This window comes from Fusarium oxysporum, chromosome X (assembly GCF_013085055.1).
Source record: "Fusarium oxysporum Fo47 chromosome X, complete sequence".
NCBI lineage: Eukaryota > Fungi > Ascomycota > Sordariomycetes > Hypocreales > Nectriaceae > Fusarium > Fusarium oxysporum.
In genome coordinates, this window is record NC_072849.1 from 995,568 (window position 1) to 1,019,101 (window position 23,534).

The following is a 23,534-nucleotide window of genomic DNA, read 5'->3' on the forward strand; positions in this document are numbered from 1 at the left end:
CAGTCATCACTTCTCCAAATTGATAGGCATGTGCACCATCGCCTGCAAACGTGGCTGCGAGATCTTAGCTCAAGCAATTTCTGGATTCAAGGCCCTCATGACGTCTCACGACCGGGCCAAAATTCCATGACGGCGGTATCTCTAACGGCTCTGGCACGGAACCATAACATCCCGTGTGTCGCTTATTTTTGCACGTTCACAAATCATGACGCCTTAGGAACGTCCAAGAGAGCCTGCCTTGCGGCATTCATGGCCTCCATTGTCGCGCAACTCGTCCAACTAATCCCAGAGAGGGGTTATTCCCGGGTAGGCCTATCTCCTGCACGCTTCGCTGCCCTCGCGCAAGGGACATTAGGTGTGGCCGAGACGCTTCAGCTGGTCCGCGATGTGCGTGAGCTAGGCCCGAGATTGGTGCATGTCTTTATAGACAACCTTCAGGTATTGGAAGACCGGTCCAACCAAGCTTACACCAAAGACTTTCTCAGCATTATAGCGGCATTATGTCGCCTGAACGGCGGGGACCGGCTCCCAGAGAGTGCTGCCGCACCGGATACGAGCGAGTTGGTCTTCGGAACCAAGATTTGCTTCACTACGGAGGGATACGTGGATGGTCTGGCGCAGGCCGTAGAACTACAGTTACTTGCTAAGGTTGAATTTGATCTGGAAACAACTGAGCCTATTTCAATGGAGGTTGGTGGAAGACTTGAATGGGATTCATGAAAAGAGAAGCCAATCTTGTATGCCCCGCAGATTATTGCTGCTGGTTACAATGGAGCAAGGCTTAAGCAACAGTCGAAATTAGCTATTCAGCAATCCAAATAGGGCTATATTAGCATGAGCTGGTCCAGATTAAGCACGAAGAGTGAAGTAAAACAATCTGCACGGAATGTGCACATTAACCGCATCTACGAGAATCACAATACCCTGACTCCGTAAGTCAAGTGTCATGAGTTTGATACAGGATCCAATCCAATAGAGCTTGGCAGCAAGTACCAACTACTATCAAGAAGTACAACTTTCCAGCGTCGCCAACTAGACCGGTATAAACTGGTACAAGCATAATATTTCGACTAATCTGAGCTTACAGTTGTCCGTCAACTCTATTCATCTGCGCGGATGAGATCAGGTTCAAGCACGACGAGTCAGGTGGGGGAAGCCTTGGAAGTCAGGCATTTACTTTTGCCAACACTATTGCCCGCATGTGTCCGATGTGACCTCTCGGAACTTAAACCTTCACATGTGTCATGTGAACAATAGTCGATCCATCCCCTCGCACGAAAATAGGTGAGTAGTATTAACAATGGATCCCGACCAGTTAGAAGCACACAAGAAAAAGCTCCGAGACATTGCGCGCACCGCTTATGGCAATCGTGTGCCGTTCAACAGTATCACTTCTGAACGTCATCGCCAAATATTGGACCGAGCCATCAGAAATGTTCTTTCAACTGAATTGGCACAGTTCACATATGCCCAGATAATAGATGGCCTCCCAATTGCGGATGTTGCCTGGGACCGTCGACTTCCTGGCATTATGGGAGAGCACATCATTGATGACCATGAGACATTGTGCCCTGGCGCTTTGGAGAAAGCACAGGAGTACTGCCAAGAACGGGATCCTTCGAGTCTCAAGTTTGATCCTGAAGTAAGTCGTCCCCCCAGATTCAGTGACTAAGATCTTGCTACGATATCATCATGAGCTTGATCATTTTGATGTCCCTCACTAACAATCCCTTTAGACTCTAAAAACCTTTCTAAAGGCCGAACCTAGCTCCAAATCTTTCAACATGCGCTTAATCGAGTCGGTAGCTGTTGCTTTGCATCAAATAGCAGTTTGGCTACATAAGCTTGAACCTCATCTCCATCAAGGAGATATTGACGCCGTCACATACTGGGACATGCCGCTATCAGAGACGATGGCTCGATTCCCTCCTGGGCCTACCCTTTTCAGTCATCACGACTATCTTGACGACGATATATATCCAGAAGGGGTAGCTGACATGGTTGGCTACTGGGCTGAGGATCGTATTCTAGGCGGCGTAACTGTGTTTGATCGGCGCCCCGAAAACCCGGATGAGATACCCAACATCTACTTTCATCCATGCCGCAAAAGTCAAACAATACGGGTATACAAACTAAGAGATGAGCAGCAACAAGCTCTCTTCGACTTCCTACTGCAGGATGAATCATCTCCATTGCCATCACCCCTTCCAATTCTTGGTGATAAGCAAAACCGTATAAGAGTAGACGCGCCGAGAGCACTCACACACCATCACATCTACAGAGACATTTGGGAACGAAGGCCATTAACCATCATAGAGATGAGGATATTTGACAGAAGACCTAAAGATGAACCTGATTATCCCGAGGTTGGCGACATGATACGCCGCATCAATGCACAGGGCGGCATTCCACTACCACAGCCTCGTCCGCGCTCTTTGTCGCCACCGATGAGGGAGGATACTGGAGAGAAGAATTATAGAGACAGAGACTAGCTACACGAACCCAAAAAGCTCAGGGTGGTTCCCTTAGGCCTCAAGAATTGGAACTATCACCTTGACATCGCTTTCCCTTGTGAAGAATGGGCATATCATCTGTCACGCCCTTGATCTCACTCTCACAAAACTCCACGTTAAAATGACCACTGAAGATCTCCTTTGCAAACCCCTCCTGGGGAACACCGCCCTTCGTGTCCTCTACTCCTTCGCCGAAAAGATACATAGCGTCCAGGCTTCCTGTCGCGACGCTGATATCTTTGCCGTCGGGATGCCAGAACAAGAAGGAGCCGCAGTCGCCGCAAAAGCCCCGCGCGATATTCTTGGACTTGCGATATCTTTTAATCTTGTCCACCGAGTCGCCCTGCCACTCGATGGCGGAGACGGGGACTGTCAAAGTCGCGAGGAAAAAGCTTCCCGTTTGTTTGCGACACTGGGTGCATTGGCAGATGCAACCTAAAGAGTCGTTGGAAAGATCGTGATCTTTTGGGAAGGATATCCTGTAGCGGACGGCTTCGCATAGGCACCCGCCCTCGAGCATCTTGGATGCTGGGCTTGTTGATGATACCATGGTGGTACGTCTTGGAATAGCTACTCGTAAAACGCCTTTTGAGTATTAAGAGTTGAAGTAGAAAATAAAACGTGGTAAATGTCCATTGCGTTTATAAGTCACCGCTCGCAACCATGACGACATGTAAAGCGGAGGGCATGTCAACAGCGCCCTTCTCACTCAGCGTGTAACGTCATACTGATACTGGTATAAGACTTCTGAATTTACTGATGATACGTAATATTAATTGGAAATGAGATGGTATTTCTTCTATCAAGATCTATCTATATGCTCTATTCTATCGTTTCATTAATCATCTAATTCGTGCTGTATATCTTTATTTGGGGTGCATAGGAAGGTTCTCCACAGCCCAAGCCCGCTGTGCATCAACGTACTCCTGAGAGAATGGATAATCATTGTATCCAATCTCTGATCCTCGGACGTAGAAAGTTGTGCGGTCGTACTTGGTCAACTCAACGCCGTGCTTGACCCTCCAGACGAAATCGGGATTCGCAATGAAATGGCGTCCGAAAGCGACGAGAACGTCCCACTTGCTGTAGTGCCCATCGAGGACCTCAGCCGCTGATGCAGGGCTGTAGTTACCGGCAACAATTACGGGTGAGTTATTATCCCAGATGTCGAGGATGAAGTCGAGGGTTTGCGCGTCAACTGAAGGGTCGGTGTCAGGAGCAAGCAGCTTGGCGGGGTCACCGCGGGCTTCGACAAGAGAGAGGTAAGCCAGAGGGCCAATCTTCTTGACTTCGTTGACGATGTAGGAGTATTGCTCCTTGATATCGGATGACTCGGCTCCTTGGAAGGAAGCATATGGTGAGAGGCGAAGGGCAACTCGCTTGGGGCCAATCTCAGCTGAGACAGCCTTGACGATCTCGAGCAGAAGACGTGCTCGGTTCTCAACAGAGCCACCCCACTTGTCAGTTCGCTTGTTGACAGAGTCGGATGTGAATTGATCGATCAGATAACCGTGAGCGCCATGGATCTCAATCATGTCACCACCAGCGTCGATGACACGTCTAGCAGTAGCGACAAAGTCCTTGATGAAGCCCTGGATCTCTTCCTCGGTCATAGCCTCGGGCGCGGGAGCACCCTCCTCAATAGGCACGGCACTAGAAGAGCGATACTTGAAGCCGCGCTCCTTCTGATACTCGGGATCAGCAGCTCGGCCTTGACCCCAGATTTGTTGCGACCAAAGTGACTTGTTTGCGTGAACACCGCCGATGACCTTTTTCCAAGCGGCGACTTGTTCATCTGTGACGAAGGCGGGTCCTTGGCGCATGCCGGTGTCTTGCATTGAGACGCCGGTAGCTTCTGAGATAATGAGGGTGCCGGGCGTTGAACCTCGCTCGGAGTAGTATCGCTCTACAAAAGGCTTGGCGACGTGGTTGTCGTCATTGCGGTAACGGGTCAGAGGGGCCATGACCATGCGGTGTTCGAGTTGGACATTGCCGACTTGGATTGGCTTCAACAGCCTGCTGTTGGGAGAGATTGTGGTGGTTGTCTTTGTGACTGTCATTTTGTATGTGAAGATTTGTCAAGTACAGGGCGATGAAGAAAAGGCAAAAGCGATGCTTGAAGTACAAGTTCTATGATTTAGAGTTATATAAGATCATGGTGGATGAGCTACCTGGAGCCATGGCGTCTTCTTATAGTCTGGAGAAGTGAAAACTCAAATTGAAGATCAACGTTATTACCTTGGAGGGTTGCGACATGGGATTATGTCATTTTCTCACTGACTCGTTGATTTCCAACTCCGGGACTCCGATGTTGGCAGACCCATTCGGCGTTTCCCGATCCAATAGGACAAGCTCCCCTGGGTCGCCAATTCTTGTGGCAAATGGGAACATCTCCTGACCAAATGGCTCTCCACCATTTTTCGATCCTTCAGGAACCTCGGAATGTCGACAATCGAGAATGGGAAACTCCGATTCGACGCGATGATCTTTTGGCTTATCAAGAGCTATTCTCGGCATCTAAGGGTATGACGAAGCTGGGGATTGTCATGCGTGGCAGGGTCAACACCATCTCGAATTGGACTCCAGCTTATCGTGATGCAGCCTGACCAATAGGAATGGCTCATTCTTCTCCAACAACATTGCGAGACAATGCCAAACAGTGAGATTGTAAGCTCAGACTGCATGGTCATGACCTTCGTAAGCATCTCACGGGTACTCAATCACCACGAGTATATATAACTGATGATTCCATCAGTAGATAGAAGATCAATCCAAACAATTCAGTAATTCAGCAATTCAGCAACAATTCCGAACAGCCTTCAAACATATATTCGCCAATACCACCTCTGTTCCAACTCTACAGACTCACACTTACACAACATGTCTCCTCCTCGTCGTGCTCTGATCAGCATCACCTCTGCTTCTGCCACTCTCTTTGACGGCAAAGAGACCACCGGTCTCTTCATCACTGAAGCTCTTCATCCCTACACGGTCTTGAGGGCTGCCGGATTTGAGGTGGACCTCGCCTCCGAGACTGGCACTTACACGCCTGACTGGCTCTCTCAGCAGCCTGACTTCCTCAATGGTGACGATCTGGCTATCTGGAATGACACCAACAGCGAGTTCCGCAAGAAGCTTGACAACATGACCAAAGCCTCTGAGCTTGACCCATCCAAGTATGGTCTGTTCTACGCCTCAGCTGGACATGCAGCTCTCATTGACTACCCCACTGCATCTTCTCTCCAAAACATCGCTGCTCAGGTCTGGGCTAGCGGTGGAGTCGTCTCGACTGTTTGTCACGGCCCAGCCATCTTTGCCAATCTCATTGACCCCACCACCAATGAGCCTCTGATTAAGGGAAAAAAGATCACCGGTTTTACTACCGAGGCTGAGAACACGATGAAGATTATGGGCGAGCTTCGAAGCTGGGGCTCCGAGATGGTCGAGGAAGTTGCCGCTCGTCTTGGCGCAACCTGTAAGTTCCCTCTCCGGGCGATGACTGAAGCTTTACTAACGGTATGAAGATGAGCGTGCCCCTGGTATCTGGGATGATTTCCATGTCGTTGATGGTCGCTTGGTCACTGGTCAGAATCCTGCTAGCGCTACTTCGACTGCCGAGGCGGCTGTAGTTGTGTTTGAGAAGCTTTGAGCTCCAGATATGCGACGGGAGGAGGAGCAAGTGGCTGTCGAAGTTTGTTGAATGAGATGGTTCGCATCGCTAGTGTCGCGTATCTCCTCAATCATCAATGACAAGAATCCACGTAACCAGTATAATTAATCTGTGTCATTCATTCATTTATTCGTCGTTGTCCGCGCAGAAGTGACTGAACTGCATCAATGATAGCCCAGATACTAAATCGCAGCTGTATCAGTTATAGTCCCCGAAATCCCTGGTAGAAGCATATCGAGGTCAGCCCAAAAGTCCACATTCATCGCCATGTCCAGGAGATCGAAATCTCCACCAATTGGATCAAACTGATTTGCGACTGCGTTCGCCATTCCTCCTTGGGCAGGTGGATTATACAAGACGGAACCATCCATGGTTGCCACAGTCGTCGGGCCCGATTGCATCTCGAACTGCGCCATGACGGACTCAATGTTCGTGTGTAGGGTACGAACGATGACCGCAGCTTTGGAAGCAGCATCAAAGCTACGAGCGAAGATGTCGAGGACAGAGACAGCGAGCTTTATGGATGAGCGTACGGCTGGCGCGAGTGGGTGATTGAGATACGCAACAGCAAATCCCACCAAGGTCATCGCTGCGCTCCATTGCCACTGGAAAGCTTCATGCCAGCCGTTGAGGATTGGAGTCTTGGATAAAACCTGGTGGTTGATGTTTGTGAGCTGGATCGCATGCTGTGCGCACTTGACTGCCATTACCGTTGCCGAACTTCCCTGCTGTGGAGCAAACGACAGAAACGGACGATGGAGACCGATGCAAAGGTGATGATATTCGAGTTCGAGGTGTAAGCGCTGTCGCTGAAGCCACTGTGGTGCAAACTGCTCGATACCGAGAATGGAGTCATCGAGGGAGTACGGGCTGCCGTGTTTCCGGCTTGTCTTGAGGGCTCGGGGAATCTGCTTTGTCCACTCTGTGAGGGCTATTGTTTTTGGGCTCCAAGCATTTGCAAGATCTTCCATTGTGTTTGGATCATCATAGACAGAATGTCCCTCGGCAACCCTCAACTCATGACCGTAAAAGGCTTGATTCAGAGCTCTGGCGGTTTGGTACAACTTCGTGCGCTGCAGGTTGAGACTGAGCCATGTAGCGTTATCTCCGATGGGAGGAAATGCCGAGCCGGACTCAATCGCTACTTCAAGGGTATCACTGGGCAGATCGGGCATGACGTACGAGTCGCGAATGAGGAACGGGCGGCCGACCTTCATACCGACCTTCGAATCAGCCTCAAAAACAGACCACCATAGTCGTCGTCGGAATTCGCGCTCGTGTCGTGGCATTGTGGGTGGCGGATCCAGGTGCAGGCCTAACATGTAAGCTGTCCGAATCGCAAGGGAAATGGTTGTGTCTGCCATGTTGTGAAAGGATCCTCCACAAACGTACAACGCGCAGAGCAAATGGCACTGAAGAGTTGAGATGGATGGACTCTCGACCTCGCAAGCCAAGAGTGTCTGTGCTCTTCGGTAGTACCATCGACCAGCCATGGTTGCATCGTTGTCTTCGAGGATGTTGCCTTGCTGACCGCATGGGAGGGCCGACGTGTGATATTGCATGCACATGGCGAGTATGATGTCTACCAATGCGGATGGCTTTCTCGGCGATCCGGCTGGTACATCGACGTACAGTGATTGATAATGCGCCTTGAAACTCGCCTCATCCACCACAGCATAGATGCATGTATGGTATGTTTCCCAGTACAGGTTGATGAAGTACCCTTCTTGAACTGGGGTGAGATAAAATCCCTCCTCGTTGACGCGCGTGAGAGGTGCCAGCAGGCGCGAAGAGTCTTGCGTTACTGTCGGCTGTCCCAACTGTTCTAAATTGCTAGCGAGGTGAATGAGCATGTGGTCGGCTTGAGCGCTGAGAAATGTGCTGAGTCGGTGGATGAAGAAGTAAAGTGACGAAGGCCCGAACCAAGCGCTGTGCGGCGATCGTGCCGGGCGAAGGTACACGCCATCCCAAAATTTCGTCTTCGAGCTTTCCTGAGTCGCTGGTCTTGTGAGAGCTGGAGATCCGCCAGGTGGTGTCGGTTCTTGTTGCTGTGAAGTGGGCGTCTCGCTATTCCGCGCCTGCAAAAGTTGAGCCTCGAGCTCTTTCACCCGCCGCCTCAGTTTATCGATCTCATCTTGCGCTTGAGGAAGAGTCGTCACAGTAGGCGCGTTATTGTTACTGCACTCGCGACCGCGCGTGCGACAGTTGAGACATGGAACGCTGTTGTCGCATTTTATCCGCTGGAGTCGACAGCCATCACAAGCTCTACCGACTTGTTTTCGCTTCCGCCTAATGAATCCGAGTGTTTGGTGAGCTTCACTCGCTCTAGGGTCTGGCTCACTCATCGGTAGAAAAAGAAGTCTGCACAATCTCCAGAGGTGTTAAATTGAGTTCAAGGAGAAAATTTGGTCATCGGAGAGCGGTGCGCTCTCATTTTACTGAGATCGAGTCATGATAACTGTGAGATGAAGTCCTGGTTGGAGCGCTCTGCTTGCTGCTTATTGAGGGGCGCGTTGTGATTAGCTAATCCGATTTCTGTCTCTCAGCGCTGAGCGCCTGGAACCTGGAAGGCATTGTGAGCCCGAGAGCATGGGGATGCTCATTCGAAGCCAGCATCTTCCAGGTTCTTCAAGACCCAGTCATGAACTGCGAATTGTCAGACACCATCTTGTGAAAGACAATTCATGTTCCCTGGGCCAAGAAAGAATGCTGGTCTTTTTGTTCATCATTTGGTCATGTCCGCTGTCGGGGCGACAGCCTAGCGCGTTCCTCCAACTTTCGATGTTGACGTCGTTGATCTTGCACCAAACGCCAGACCCTGAGAAATATTGGTCGGGTTCTGGAAATCCGCTCGTCAATCCCTAAATCACCAATTATTCGTCGTTGAAATCAGTTCTCTTCAGCCTTTCGCTTGGTCAATCAGAGTGCCAGATCTGATTGATGTCCACCTCAACCAGCGCGGATGCTGCGGACATATCCTTGGTGAGTGAGCATCGCGAAATCCCCGTCGGCATCAGCAATACTAACTACAACAGGCTGCCGCTTTCGCGGCACTGAGTGTTGAATTTGTAGTGCACCCATTCGATACTCTCATCACACGTATTCAATCCCCCGAATATGTACCAAAATACAGGAGTCACGAGGGCAAACTCCAGCCGGCCCTCTTCCGAGGCCTTTATCGTGGTTTGACGCCAACCGTCGTAACGACCATCCCGGCCTCCGTCACTTTCTTCACCATCTACGAAACGGCAAAGTCTGCTCTTCAACCGAAAGGGGGTCTCAAGCCGGGGAGTCTGTCACAAACAGCTGTTCATGCCGCCAGCAGCGCGTTGGCTGATATGGTCGCCTGCGCCATCATCAACCCGTCGGAAGTCCTCAAACAGAACGCGCAAGTTGCGAGATTCTCAGAGGGTGGCGTCCAACGCAACCCCATGTTGGCCTCGCTCAAGCACTTCGCACGGCATCCTCTGAAACTATGGACAGGATATACGGTCTTGGTAGCTGGGAATCTGCCACGTACCAGTCTCACATTCTCCATTTACGAGTATCTGAAAGGCGCCTGGCTCCGGAGGTCGAAGAAGTCCGAGAGCATAGCGGAACAAGTCAAAATCAGCGGAATCACCGCCGGTATCGGCGGCTCAATAGCCTCGCTTCTCTTTGTTCCAATTGACGTCGTGAAAACCAGGATGCGGTTGCCGGAAGTTGCTCCTCCCAGCCATCTTTTACAGCCAGAAGCACTGTTCACGTCTTCGCTAAGCCGTGAGAAAGCTAGAAAGCCCGCCGCGAGAGGCCCCGTTTCCATTGCCAAGGGCATCTTGATAAGAGATGGAATTTCAGGGCTGTTCAGAGGGGCAACCGTCACTTGTATAGCAGCTGCTGTGGGGAACGGATTGTTCTTGGGTTGTTATGAAGGACTCAAGTTGCACTATGCCCGTGAAGCTTCAAAGAGTGAGCTCATCCAATAACAATGGTCAAATTGACTTGGTAGGAATGGGCGGTGTACGGTACGTGATCCATGGATGTTCCTTTCTGGACATCAGTCATACTTGTTCCAGATAGTTACAAGCGACGTGTAAAGACAATACTCCTTCTCCCACCTGATGTCTGATGTTGAAATTACGAATCGCTGTCGACGTAATTATCACTGTTCCATAAAGCCCGATTCTCCCCAGGCGAAAAGGACGGACTATTACAAAGCTATAATCTCAAGAGAGCAATCCCTGGGATCAAAATACCTTTACGGCCTGAATTATCCCAACCGCCACTGCCGCCGAAAGTCCATTTCCTGTCGATGTCAACTGTCTTCAATTCGAATTGGAGGGCTCGATACTGGAACGCTGCACAAATATCCATGAATTTCAAGATAAAATTGAAACAGGTTCTTGAAGAAGGATTTCAATTCAGCTTTAGGGATAAATCACGAACAAGAGATCTTCTTATTCTCAGTGAGGAAACATGCTAGAAGTCGGTCTGCAGCGATGCACAACTTTGCCCATTTTAGGGAATAGCACGCGTGCAGAAGTGAAAGTGGGGGTGAGAGACCAATGGTATGCCTTACCCATCAAGGAATCTTATATGGGCTAACAATCCAATAACAGGTTTTTGGAGGTAATTTGAGAGGATAGATCTTTGACATCAACAGAACGGCTTGAAACGGTAACATTAGTCTATTTCCCATGTTTAAGGCCTACCAGTCTTGCAAAACACGTAGAGGGGATTCGTTGCAAACGTGGCTAGCGTTGTAAACTATTAGTGACAATATCAGCTCTGTCACAAATTTTACACATGGCACTAATCGCTATTGAGAAATTCCAACCGGTATCTGCACCATGCGCACCAAGTATTGCCCATAATAAGATAAGTGCCAATTGATCCCCGCAGAATCATTTCCTATTGATACCCTCAACCTCCGAGTCCTTGAATTTTGATTCAAACTCATTTATCTCACCACTGTTACTTCAACCTCAAAGAAAGGAGTATCAGCAATCCGATTCTCAAGGCCAGAAATTGTTTTGAAGGCAATTCTTCTCTCTTACCTCCAACATGGCTGACATGAAGTAACGTCTAGCATCCATTTAAGAAAGTCTCCAGCTGACAAAGTAAAGAACAGTCCTACCGGAACCAGTGATAGAACGCTTGGATGAACCGGAAAAAGCACATCATGCGTCTACAGAGAATTTGTCGGCAGGAAGCCGAACCTCTGGTGACGGCAAAATGCTGAAGCCCATCAAAAAGCTTGATGCTCTCATTTCACACTTAAATCGACTGATGCATACCCGGGAGAGCCATGATGCTCTGATCCTCTTTCTGGCCTACGCAGCACATTTCCTGGCGACGGCACTCGAAACACCGATTCCTGAGAGGCTTAAAAGTTGGGTTTTCGAATGCAGCAAAATCTTACTGAGGATTGTACCGCCAAGACTTTTGTCACTCTTATCAACTTCCAAGTATTCACCAGCGATAAGGTCGTTGTCCGCCAACAAAACTCTGGTCGCCGAGCGATTCAGGGCATTGTCGGATATTCTAGACGACTGGCAGATCATTACCAGATTATGGGGCTTGTTGGCGACATGGACGGATGCAAAAGAATTTCTGACCAGTTTCACATCCGAGAACGAGAGCGAGGGAAAGAAAAGCAACCCACGAAGATATCTTGTTCAGAAAGCCATAAGAGCTACATATATCATGGGACTCTTTGGTTACTATGGCTTGGAAAACCTGGCGTGGCTTACAAGACGCGGCGTTTTCAAGTGGACAGACAAGACCGAGTCAAAGCTCATGGTCTGGTCTCTCAAGGCTTGGGGTGTCTACGTGATGTCGGAGATGGCACAACTGCTATATGACCGATCGGAAAGCAAGCGTATCGGAGAGGAGCAAGATGAAGAGACAAGGGCAGAATGGCGGAGGAAATTTGTTCAGGTTCTGCTTTATGGCCCATTGACGGTTCATTGGATACGAGAAGGGGGACTGTTTCCGGAGACGATAGCTTCCTTCTTGGCGGCTTATACAGAATTCATAACGGTCAGGGGATTATGGAAAGAAACTGCTGAGATTTGAAGAGGATGGGCCAACTTACAGCTGGGCTCGAGGAGTTAAGAAGTGTATAGTGTTGCATTAGGTGGTTCAAAAGAAGGGCTGCGAGATAATCATTTTCAGAATAGTCATGAGTGACAGCCTATGAGTAGTCGAAACCGTTTCTGCTATCTTGCCGATTTAGCGGATGTAGAATAACACGCAGCTGTCCAAGGTTGGTCCGGTCAGCTCAGACATTACCATGTAGCTAATGATCTGCAGCTACCCCGATCAAGGCCTGGTCCCGGTCAACTACCATCGTCAACGCCATATTCACCACCGTTGCGATCACTAGGGTCTGGAAAGTCTGAAAATAGGAATTGCCAATCGTTGGCGATGTCTCATGCTAAGGCTTGTGAGAAAGCGGCTGAGGATCCTGACAAGGAACACGTTGCCCGCGCACGCCACATGCAGGCTAGTTCTTCTTACTGGAAGAAATATGCTTGGCATCATCCCAACTACATGAAACTTCAACCATTGGTTAGAACTTCATCTCGACAGAGACAAGAGATATCTCGTCACCCAGAGCCTTGTTTTAACTGGTTCCAGCAGGCCTCGAAGACAAGACAAGATACACATTTCAGCTTGCTGATAAGGCTCTGGCATATCGCCAATCACGCCCCCTCTGCTTCAACCGCATACTACTGCATACCTCCGAGTGGCCTTCTCATTGGCCTTTCTGGGCTCGAAGGCACTGAGTGCGCTCTTCTGCTCGTTAAGGCCATGCATGTTTGTAATTTCTGGTAACGCCACCAACATCTATTTATGGATCAAGCACGAGAACGAGCCTGAAAGTGACGGCCGCGTAAGGCTTCTTCTATCACTGTATTTCTCCTGATCTTCTCGTTTTCTGACTATGTTCCAGTTCTCCCCGCAGCCTCCTAACTGCTCTCTTGAGACTTCTGTAACTATATACATCTTAATTTAAAGGCAGCGATAAGAAACATCTACGTGCATCAGCGATAAGATGGCAGAGGTCTATCACGCGTTGAACGGCAGTGGCTTGACAGGCTCCCCTCCTGACCCCGCAATCACAGAGCTACCAAAACCTTACAACAGAGACATCCTCAAGCGTCAGAACCTAGGCACTTATGATGTTTGTGGTTACTATTCTATCCCCGGGCAGTGTTAGTACACAAATTAATTCAAAAAACAAGCCCGGCTAATCATGAGGCTCAAGTCTGGGTCGTGAACTACTGCTATTACTCTGGCGTTTCAACTGCGACCTGCGCAACCAGTAGTAATCACATTGGATGTGATGGATACGTCAAGACGAGGTGCTTTACTTCATCGTCTTGCACTTCAACATCATCAAATGAGCTAGGCTGGTGGGTAAATACCAATAGCTTGATGGTGTAATAATCAACTAACGTTCAACTAGTCCTTCGGGATCTGTTACTGCGATTTCAACTGACAGTGACGGCGATGAGCTCACACTCTATCCGTTTTGTACGAAAAAGCATATGGAAGTGGCCATGTACAAAGAGCTGAAGGGCGTAACTGCCAGCATGGAAACATCATTAGAGTCTAATTCCGAGTCTACGAGTTCAGACGGCCAGTTGACCGCAAAGACAGGAACGACAGGAGAGAGCAAGACCCAAGAGGCTGCCTCATCTGCCGAATCGAGTTCGTCATCCGGACCAGACACCTCTTCAAACTCTTCTGCCACCGTAGGAGCCATTGCCGGTGGTGTTCTTGGAGGGCTTGCCCTCCTCGCCTTGATTGGCTTCGGTCTCTGGTTCATACGCCACAAAAAGCGTCAAGGAGGTAATGGAACTCACGTGGTTGCAACAACAGATCAGCCCCCAGTCATCCCTTACTATCAGCAACAGGCCCAAGGCGAAGCGAACTACCAGCCTCTGGCGTCGGTCATGTCGCCTGAGACAAAGGCGTACTCACCTTCTGCTAACTTGCGAGGTTCGGCTTTCAATGAAATTCAATCTTCCCACCATGATAGCCCAAATCCAACTGAATATTGTTGAAAGAGGAATTAAACGGTGGCAGAAATGCACAACTACTTATTTTGATATCTTTCGATCATGTTTAGAGAGATTTCAGGCGAGACTGGCGAAGTAGCAACATGGTCGTGACACATGGTATCCGAGAGTGAATATACGGGGAGCTGTATAAGAAACAGAAGCGATAATATTACGTAGCTGGTCCTAATGATGGTTTAGTTTCGCTCCAAACTATGAGTATTCCTTTCCATTGAATTACAGGTTCTGCTGTCAATGTTGGCAAAGACATTACAAGATCCCGTCATCTGAGTGGGTTTAAAACAGATGACAAGACATTTTCACCACCACCAGCTCCATATGATCATGCCATTGACTTTGACTTTTGACTCTGAAGCCTCAAAATAATTACCGCTAAGGTCAGTATTCCAGGATAGATTTGGGATATGCATGGAGGGGGCTGGCTTAACCTTGAGCGTGATCTACCCGAGTATGTTTTGCAGAAACACATGATGTACGCATAAGTCGATGACATGGTTGTATTCAAGACCCGTGTGGCTGTTATAAGCCCCAGCGGCAGGTCTCAACTATAAATAAGACATGTGGTCCATAGTTTACAAATTATATTACAGGGTTTGGCCAATTAACGCCATATAAATGCTGATAAGAAAACGTAGATTATGACTTTCACGTTTTGACTGCTTTCAAGAAATATAAGATGATGCATCCAATTCCCCAGCCAAGACAATCCCGCTCAAAGTTAGAGTTATCGCACCTGACGCTCGGACTTTTCGCGATTTGGGGATTGTAGTGATCACAATGCGTCTCATCCTGGTCCTCTCTGCTCTGCAGGGCGCTGCCCTTGCTCAAAAGGACGAAACGCATACTAGAGAATACTGCGAAACGAGAATGAGCAGAACCCCGGCTACTGATGCACATACTGTCACTATTCACACGAAGGTCGAAGTGACCGCGACCAAACCACGTTGCCTAAAAAAGAACAAACATGAAACCTACAAGATCACCCTAGGTCCTGTCACTACCACTATTGTTACCAGGTCCATCTATACCGCCTTGGTTACCGCTCCCCAAAAGATTAAAACACTCACAATCACAAAAACCCGTGAGTAAGATGTGGTCACTATCCTTATATCTCCTCGCCTAACGGCCCACAGGCACCGATACCGATGTGATGACTCCCACCTTCATGAAAACTGACACGACGGTTTATACCAGCACTTCAACCCTTACGTCAACTGTTACAGTCCCAACGGTCTCCGGGTTTACACCCCTTGCCTCGGCATCCAGTTATGTTTCTCGAAAGCGAAGTCTATCCAAACGAACCTTGCCCAGAAGGAATGCTTGGGAGGACATTGCGCATGTTTTCCCGCCACGAGTCTTTCCTCGCAAAGTCAAGCCCAAGAAGCTAAAGGGCCCCTGTACCATCAAGATCGACGCCGACGATAAAAAGCATCCCGTTGAACCAGCTCAATTCCGTGGCATGGTCGCGTGTTATAATACCCTCCAGATAACCAAAACCACGGATGTTAAAAGTTGTATACCGTGGACAAAAACGATTACGCTTGATCAAAAGACCGCTACAGAACATGAAACCACTAGAGGATTTGTTACAAGTACAGTCACCGAAGCTGATACCACAGTGACTGCGGACGACACTACAACGACAACTTCGACACTCACTAAAGCAACTACAACGAAAACCACCACGGAAACTGAAACCGGTACGTCTCGGATTCGTGCTTTTGTGGTCACAAACCACTTACTAACCATCATCACCATCTAGTGACTCGAACAGATCTTGCCCCAGCCGAAAGCTCCTGGGCTGCTTGCAACGCTGACAATCTCGTCAAGTCGGCAAACGGCGGACATGGAATTAATGCAGTGAATCTTGGAATGAACCACTACAATATTCTTCCACTACTCACTGCTTATGACTGTTGTGTTCAGTGCCATCAGAAGCGGAATTGCATCTTTTCCGCTGCGTATCGTGACGCGTGCTACCATGTCATTGGTACTGGCTGCCTTCCAGAGCAGGCGTTTGGCACAAACTTTACAACATTTGGAAAACTACTCCCTAAAGATGGACCTACGCTGAGTAATGGCCCGTGTGGCCATATCCAGAACGCTGGAGATTCTGGGTGAGATGTACAAGATGTTTGTTGCTTGAGGAGAACATGGTGGCATTAGGTATAGATGACTGTGCATGAACATGAACTGTCTTTTACTGTCATGTCGATGACCAACAAACAGGCTCTTATAATTGCCTAAGATGGATGGAATGTCGGGGTATCGGGACACCTGTAGCAAGGGCTGCAAGGACATTAGTATCAACATCTTCCCTCCGTGTTAAGTTCTTCGCCGGCGGCCAAGTCCGAGCGTGTTCTCCCAAAATAACGATATCCGTAAAAAATCATTATCATAATTTCCACGGGACTTCGGCACATAAACCCCACCAGCCGGCTACTAACCGGCCGTAACCTCTCCATTCGCCTCCGTTAAACTAAACCGTACTTGGAAAGACCAGGCGACATCTACCGAGTCATCGAGTAAGAGTCTCAGACCTGATAACAAGGGCGGCTCTAAAATGAGAGTGAATCACGTCCTTGGCTCTGACAAGGTTCGCCTAATCTTTGCGCGCGCCCCAGGTTCCCCAGATACCCCGGAAGTTGGAGATAACACGAGTGGGAAGGGAGAGATATGACTGAGAAATTGCGGTTATTGATTGTCATATAGTTTGACTAAAGATTGGAGGTGCCACGCGACAACGGAGGTCGTGCCGCGCCCTATCTTGGTGGTGCAGATCAAGACTAGACCATTGGAGCGTGTCCGTTCTTAAGAATGCGACTGCACCCATGCGATGTCGCACTGTTTGACTCTGACAACGCCTTTTGATCCTACAATCTCTTTCTTCCTACTTCCTACTTCTCATATTTTCATGGCCGTGCGACCTCGACGGCATTATTGATCGTAGCGAATGACAACAAAAAGCCCCCAGCAATACACAAACATTCTCCTCAAACAGGAGCATAGGACCTTCATCCTCGCGTCCCGTCTTGATCTTCGAGCCTGAACAGCGAAAAAATGGCCGAGAAACACGATATTCCTGATAATGCGTCCTTGACGCCCTCCCAGGCTGCTGGCAAGACATTCGCCACCCATCACCTCCACGGCGGTGAACAGCTTGAGAAGCGATACAGTCCCCTGTCTGTCCTAGCTTTTGCCTTCACCACTACCAATTCCTGGATGGCTTTTGCTTCAGGCATTGCGATACCGCTTGCTTGTGGTGGAGGACCCTCGATCATTTATGGTTTGATCGCTGGTGGAATCATCATGGCTACCATCAACATTGGCTTTGCTGAATTGGCCTCAGCGTTCCCTTCGGCTGGTGGACAGTATCATATTGTCTTCATGGCCTTTCCCGCGTCTACCCGACGCGTTGCTGCCTTTTATACTGGTTGGGTCTCCATTATCTACCTGATGGCTGCGACAGCGTCTTGCAATTTCTTCGCTGCCAGCTCTGTTCTTGACCTTGTCCAACTGTGGCACCCATCATACAGCATCGAGGCTTGGCATACGTACTTGATGCATATCTTGCTGTGCATTATCGCCTTTGCCGCCACTTCGCGGTTCCCTGCTGCCATCGGCCGATTGACTACTACCATCTTCTGGTTGTCATTGGTTGGCTTCATCGCTTCCATGGTCACTCTTCTCGCTGTTAGTGATCACAAGCAGTCGGCTTCTACTGTCTTCAAGGAGTACAAGAATGTCAGTGGATGGGGAGATGGCTGGGCCATGATCACCTCTATCACTGCCTGCTTATGGGCCTACAGTGGTGTTGATGGTCCTACCCACTTGGCAGAAGAAGTGCCGAACCCAAGTAAGAATGTCCCTCGGGCTATCTTCTTGACCATCGGCCTCGGCATCTCCACTGTCGTCGCCTGGACTATCGCCCTTATGTTCTCCATCAAGGATGTCGATGCCATCATTGAGTCGACAGTACCTATTCTCGAGGTCTACAACCAAGCTCTCAACAACAGAGTTGCTACCACCATCTGGTCTGTCTACTACATCGTCATGTTCTACGACATCGTCCTGAACTTATTCATCTTCTCTGGTCGAACCATATGGTCCTTCTCCAGAGACGGAGGTGTCCCTTTCTCAGCATTCCTGTCGCATCTCAACTGGGCCAGTCCTGTTCGAGCTACTGCTGTCATGCTTGCCCTGCAGATCATTATTGGAGTTCTGTACGTTGCTTCAAGCACCGCTTACAACAGCTTCATTGGTCTTACACTCTTTGCGCTCAACATTACTGTCACTCTCCCTCAGGCCGCGCTGCTTGTTCGCGGGCGTAGCTGCCTTCCTGAGAGGTCTTTCTCACTTGGGAAAGCGGGATATGCCGTAAACACTGCGGCTACACTATTTGTTGCATTGTTCTCTGTCAGCTTTTGCTTTCCCGCCTTCATGCCTGTTACGGCATCCTCCATGAACTACCTTATCGTAGTTATGGCAGTGGGTCTGGTATTTACCACTGTACTCTGGTTCGGTGGTCTCCGAAAGACGTTCACTGGACCTCAGATCAGTCTAGAGGGCGAGGATCAGTAGAAGAAACATCATCAATTTGGAAGAAAGTGGACTTGATCTGTGCGAGGCGCGTTATCTCTAGCTAGCTGTACTTAGTCTATGAGAAAGTTTCAGTTTATGACTTTTGATCCTAACCCCTTTTCACGATTGTGACAGATGAAGTAACCCGCGGTCAAGGATTCAAGATCATGATAATTTGCAGTCACTGAACAATACTTCTATCTTGTTGAAATATCTATCAATCTTACATAAATCGAATCCTTTGGTTACTCATGTATTGAGTTACTTACATAAAGCGACTTTCAATACTTTCTGCAAATCACAAACACAAATTCCCAGCTCTCCCCAACTCCGCGCTCCGCCTTCCAACTCTACAACTTCATGACATACTTTCCTTCCAACTACATTTATGTTAGCTTGCTCTAATTAATTTCATGACTCTGAACTTACCTGTCCTTTGGACATTTGCTCCATCAGACCCTCAATATCCTCGAGATTGGCCCACTTGATCTTGGGGATCACGAGTCTTCGCTTGACAAATTGCAAAGCCTCAAGGATATCAGCCCTCGTCCCTACTGCCGACCCTTTCACGGTCCAGCCATTGTCAATGAACCAGAGTGGGTGGAAGGAAATTTTGGCCTCTTCTGGAAGAATTGATACACACATCAATGTGCCGAACGGTCCCAGCATGTCGAACGCCTTCTGATACGCAGCAGCAGCAGTTGCGGTGACGACGACGGCCTTAGCTCCTTGACCATCAGTTAGATCCTTGACTTGTTTTCCCGCATCTACGCCAGACAAAGCATCTACATAATGTTCAGCGCCTTGAGCTTTGCAGTATTCTTTTTTTCCAGGACCAGCGTCAACAGCAATGACTCGATAGCCCATAGCGTGAGCATACGCAACACCGAGAGCTCCTACACCGCCGCCTGCGCCGGAAATGACAACCCATTGGCCTGGTGTGAGGTTGCAGTTCTTGATAGCCTTGTAAGCTGTAACTCCTCCACAAAGAATCGGTGCAATCTCTTCATCGGGGATGTCATCGAAGGTTGGTGGAATACGAGCCAGGTATCGCAATGGCACAAGCGTATACTCGGCAAAGGTACCATCATATGCTTTGGCAGAGTGCAAGGCTTCGACACATCGCGTCTCGCCCTCGTTGGCGATGTCAACGCACATGCTGCAGGTTCCGCAAATATCACGGATCCACGCTATTCCAACCCTTTGGCCAACCTGGACACTGGGGTCCAAGTTGGCAATATTGGAACCAAGCTCTGCGACCTTGCCTACGCCTTCATGGCCAAGGATCTTCCCCACGGGCCCCATATGGCCCAAGGCCATACCTAGATCAGAGCCGCATAGACTGGTGAGTGAAAGGCGGATGAGGACTTCATTGGGACCAGGAACGGGTCTTGGGAGCTGCTTGATCTCAAACGTGGGCTTGGCATTGTGCTCCTGTGATGACTGTTGGGATTAGTATTCAAGGTCAGGCATAATGATATCTGGGGTAACATACGGTAAGAACAGCAACTTTGTAAGTATCCGACGTCATTTTAGTGATGTTCAAAGGGCAAATGAGTAAGGTTCAATTAGCTTTGTTAGATGCGGAGGCCCCAGATCTTAAGTCAGAGCATAAAGTGAGTGTCTCAGGCAGAGTCATCAGACTGGGTAAATCACCCCGCGCCTCCGATATCGTAGAATCACGAGAATCGTTAATCACGTTCTTCTACATACGGCAACCCTCGCTTTGGCCGGCGGCCACGTCCGGTCCGGGTCGTTTCAACATTCCCAACACGGCAAAGTGTGCGGAGATGACGTCCCGGGATATCGTCATGGCAGTTGTGGGGTAAACCGCTTCCTACGCAACGTTATCGGGCGGAAGTACAGCACAGAATACGGCCGGTCTTGATTGGAGTATACCCGAGATCAAAGAGTCTGGTTGGATATTGCGCATGAGAAGTACTTGGGCTTTGATCAATTACCCCACATTACCACTTCACCGTCCCACATGGGGCATGGCAGGCCTGCGTAACTTTAACCTTGACCAAATATCAGTCTTAATTGAGGAGCATTCACTTGGGACATAATTTCTCTCGGTATTACTCACATGGATAAGGATTGGGTTCGCATCTGAAGGGATCGCGAGATGGGACACTCTGCGGGCTCATTCTATCACTGCACACGAAGCTCTTCCCACTACGGAGCATAAGGCGATTCTGGAGTAAAGAGTTCTCTTTCCATCACTCCGGAGCAGTATGTCTCTTCGGCGCACTGAAATACCCCGTTCGTCAGCTCCCGGAACACAACAGGAACGTTCATACCTTGGACGATACAGCAACAGTCATCGGCCTGAGCAATCAATGTGACCTGTCATTCTCCCTTGAGTTATCATCACTAGACGACGATCTCTTGATCATTGAAATACCCGTACAGCATTGGTAAGATCGCTTTTTCTGGAACTACGGCAAGGAAACGGGGAGTCGATCACTGTTCCCGCCTTGTTGCGAAGTATTTCACAATAGAATAACAAGTCATCAGTATGATCTTGGGGAGCAGGACTTCCACGTGCCAGAGTCGAGCTGAAAGGTCCAGTCAACTCCTCGGGAGATCCAGAAGTCTCTCGAAGAAGCTGGAGCCACACTGCTTCGATGGGAAGAATATTTTTCTCGTGTAGGTAGGGTGTCCAATCCTGCAAGTCACTATGGATATCGACAAATTCAAACTTCGATGATACTGAGACAACGGCATCAAACTTCCAGCCTATTATAGACAGAGCATTAGGTGACGGGAAGATAAAGCTGAACGGAGGGCTCCCCATTCTCGCTCTGAAGGGTTAGTAGCGATATTCGTAAGTCGTAATAAGAGGTACCGATCGAGCACTGGCATTACAAAAGGAGTCCCATCGAGGAACCCAAGTTGGGATTGTTTCATCCTCAAGCTCCTTTGGCGAGTCGTGTATGACCATCGCAAGAACCTAAGGCGCTTCTCTCGGGTTTTCCAGAAGCTCCTTAGCTGTTTTTGTGGGAGGCGTATGTCATCCAAAATCGATTTGAAATGGATTTTGTCTCTCCAAGTGTCTTGGCTATTGAATGTGTGCATGGTGTCTATGAACACATGTCTGATGAGCTTACTAACCCTCACTCCATTCCTAAGAGCCGGTGCGTGATCTGAGAAGCCCAGCCAGCCTACTACAGTTTAGGCCTCGTAGAATTTAATATGATATATACACCAGTAGAGGTCTTATTCGTAGGCACTAACTGCTGCTTCTTGGATTATCCTGCAGATCCAGAGTTCATTAGTCTCATCCTTCAAGCGACCACGGCCACAAAAATACAACCTGCCAAACACGATGGAACGAAGTGAGGTCAAAGAGCTGAGCGACAAACCTCCAATTTTCAGCGGTCTTTGGCAGGCCCTTGAGCTTCGAATCATTAAAAGGATTACTCACAGTCCATCCGGGATGGAACTCCTGCTCCATAGCCCTTACCGTATCACAAATCATGCGGAAACAATCTTCAGCCACGATATAATCATCTTTACCGAGCCAGCATAGCACACATTTAGCTTCGTCAAAGACCCTATCCAGTCTTGGAACTTGCTGGCCCTTCTCATAGTCGTCCTTCTAGTTTATGCAAATCGCATCAACCCAGAGAGATTGCGAAGCATCTCTCTGGGGAAACGCTGGTAGCCCGAGTACGAGATTAGTCGTTACTCGAAGCGGCTTCTCGTCGCGAATGACCTTAGTTATGATATCCGGGCAGCCCCAAACATACGAAGCTGCTTCGTACCTACCATCTGTCTCGACCAGCAATACTTCCTCCAAAGAGAAGCGAATCGTTTCGCTTCCCGACCCTGGTCTCAGGTGTAGGATGCGGATCGAATCAGAGGAATATAAGGCTTGATGCCTATTGAGCTTTGCATTCTGGTCTATACCCAGTTTGTTCCTAGGGAAATAAGGATGTTGCGAAAAGAAAGCGAAATCGGTATCGGGCAGTGAGACCGGGCATGCGTCTGCTGATTTGCCAGATCTGGAGGTTTTATCTTTGTCTGCATACATAAGTTAAGGAGCGCAACATCCATGTTTTGAGAAACTTGCAGGGTCTTTCTCTCAAGGTCGACCGACTTGTAGTGTTGTGGCAAAGGACGTCATTGTACATGTAACGCTGAGCATCCAAATAGTAACACTGCAGGTAACTTCTGTGCGGCATATAATGTGGTACGATAAGTCACGTCAAATTGATGAAAAGGGCCAGATATAGCTCAGGATATTCACTCGTGGCCCCAAGTATCGCCAAGTTCAAAACGACCAGGTATTGATAAGATATCTGCTGAAACTCATGTGAGTCCTAAAGTGCTTCTTGCTTTCTAATCAGATAGCTCTTCAGCTTAAGCCATTGCGTGCGCAGTCTCTGTAGCTCTTAGACAAGCGCACCAGTCAGGCTATATTCGTCGCGGAATGGCCGTCTCCCCGTGGAAGGGTTGCAGTGGATATTTCAGTTGGCCACTACTCAGCAAATACCACACAACATTGTATTTTCAACTGCGATCAGTGATCCGACAGGTGACTTACTCCAAGCGGTATCTTTACTGCTGTGCCAGTAAGCGGTCTCTGCTGGTTGTTAGTTTCCCATTCTCCCAGGTTTTAATAGATTTCTGTGCCTGATTTGAGTTTCCTTGATTGCAACACAATAGCTTGGTTGACGACACAAGACACAGAAAAAG

General features: G+C 48.9%; 9 protein-coding genes across 9 annotated transcripts; 6 read left to right on the forward strand and 3 right to left on the reverse strand.

Annotated features, from left to right (window-relative positions):
* Nucleotides 1–1,245: 1,245 nt before the first annotated feature.
* On the forward strand, nt 1,246–2,952 carry FOBCDRAFT_190755 (uncharacterized protein; the record flags this gene model as incomplete). The annotated part of the gene is made up of 4 exons (XM_059608702.1): nt 1,246–1,642; nt 1,737–2,437; nt 2,488–2,516; nt 2,648–2,952. The coding sequence occupies exons 1-4, from the start codon at nt 1,301–1,303 to the stop codon at nt 2,950–2,952; spliced, it is 1,377 nt and encodes a 458-aa protein (XP_059467938.1). The 5' UTR covers nt 1,246–1,300.
* A 333-nt stretch (nt 2,953–3,285) lies between these two features.
* On the reverse strand, nt 3,286–4,751 carry FOBCDRAFT_232418 (uncharacterized protein). Its single transcript, XM_031191251.3, has one exon. It carries the CDS (start codon nt 4,571–4,573, stop codon nt 3,380–3,382), a length of 1,194 nt encoding a protein of 397 aa, XP_031032482.2. The 5' UTR covers nt 4,574–4,751; the 3' UTR covers nt 3,286–3,379.
* Nucleotides 4,752–5,321: 570 nt separating this feature from the next.
* On the forward strand, nt 5,322–6,265 carry FOBCDRAFT_9758 (class I glutamine amidotransferase-like protein). The gene is made up of 2 exons (XM_031191252.3): nt 5,322–5,988; nt 6,038–6,265. The coding sequence occupies exons 1-2, from the start codon at nt 5,394–5,396 to the stop codon at nt 6,160–6,162; spliced, it is 720 nt and encodes a 239-aa protein (XP_031032483.2). The 5' UTR covers nt 5,322–5,393; the 3' UTR covers nt 6,163–6,265.
* Nucleotides 6,266–6,294: 29 nt separating this feature from the next.
* Nucleotides 6,295–8,633, reverse strand: FOBCDRAFT_285282 (fungal-specific transcription factor domain-containing protein). Its single transcript, XM_031191254.3, has one exon. The coding sequence runs from the start codon at nt 8,526–8,528 to the stop codon at nt 6,366–6,368; it is 2,163 nt and encodes a 720-aa protein (XP_031032485.2). The 5' UTR covers nt 8,529–8,633; the 3' UTR covers nt 6,295–6,365.
* Nucleotides 8,634–8,773: 140 nt separating this feature from the next.
* On the forward strand, nt 8,774–12,240 carry FOBCDRAFT_190765 (mitochondrial carrier domain-containing protein; the record flags this gene model as incomplete). Its single annotated transcript, XM_031191255.3, has 6 exons — nt 8,774–9,165; nt 9,219–10,131; nt 10,172–10,187; nt 10,562–10,628; nt 10,782–10,791; nt 11,315–12,240. Exons 1-6 carry the CDS (start codon nt 9,124–9,126, stop codon nt 12,238–12,240), a joined length of 1,974 nt encoding a protein of 657 aa, XP_031032486.3. The 5' UTR covers nt 8,774–9,123.
* A 982-nt stretch (nt 12,241–13,222) lies between these two features.
* Nucleotides 13,223–14,237, forward strand: FOBCDRAFT_207283 (uncharacterized protein; the record flags this gene model as incomplete). Its single annotated transcript, XM_054707123.1, has 3 exons — nt 13,223–13,382; nt 13,436–13,583; nt 13,637–14,237. The coding sequence occupies 3 exons, from the start codon at nt 13,223–13,225 to the stop codon at nt 14,235–14,237; spliced, it is 909 nt and encodes a 302-aa protein (XP_054563098.1).
* Nucleotides 14,238–15,029: 792 nt separating this feature from the next.
* FOBCDRAFT_207284 (uncharacterized protein) lies at nt 15,030–16,373 on the forward strand (the record flags this gene model as incomplete). Its single annotated transcript, XM_059609192.1, has 3 exons — nt 15,030–15,333; nt 15,386–15,952; nt 16,027–16,373. 3 exons carry the CDS (start codon nt 15,030–15,032, stop codon nt 16,371–16,373), a joined length of 1,218 nt encoding a protein of 405 aa, XP_059465990.1.
* Nucleotides 16,374–17,179: 806 nt separating this feature from the next.
* Nucleotides 17,180–18,930, forward strand: FOBCDRAFT_169232 (amino acid/polyamine transporter I). Its single transcript, XM_031191260.3, has one exon. The coding sequence runs from the start codon at nt 17,313–17,315 to the stop codon at nt 18,831–18,833; it is 1,521 nt and encodes a 506-aa protein (XP_031032491.2). The 5' UTR covers nt 17,180–17,312; the 3' UTR covers nt 18,834–18,930.
* A 178-nt stretch (nt 18,931–19,108) lies between these two features.
* On the reverse strand, nt 19,109–20,481 carry FOBCDRAFT_264720 (uncharacterized protein). Its single transcript, XM_031191261.3, has 3 exons — nt 20,329–20,481; nt 19,263–20,276; nt 19,109–19,213 (listed from the first exon to the last, which is right to left on the reverse strand). Exons 1-3 carry the CDS (start codon nt 20,362–20,364, stop codon nt 19,184–19,186), a joined length of 1,080 nt encoding a protein of 359 aa, XP_031032492.2. The 5' UTR covers nt 20,365–20,481; the 3' UTR covers nt 19,109–19,183.
* Between the last annotated feature and the right edge of the window lie 3,053 nt (nt 20,482–23,534).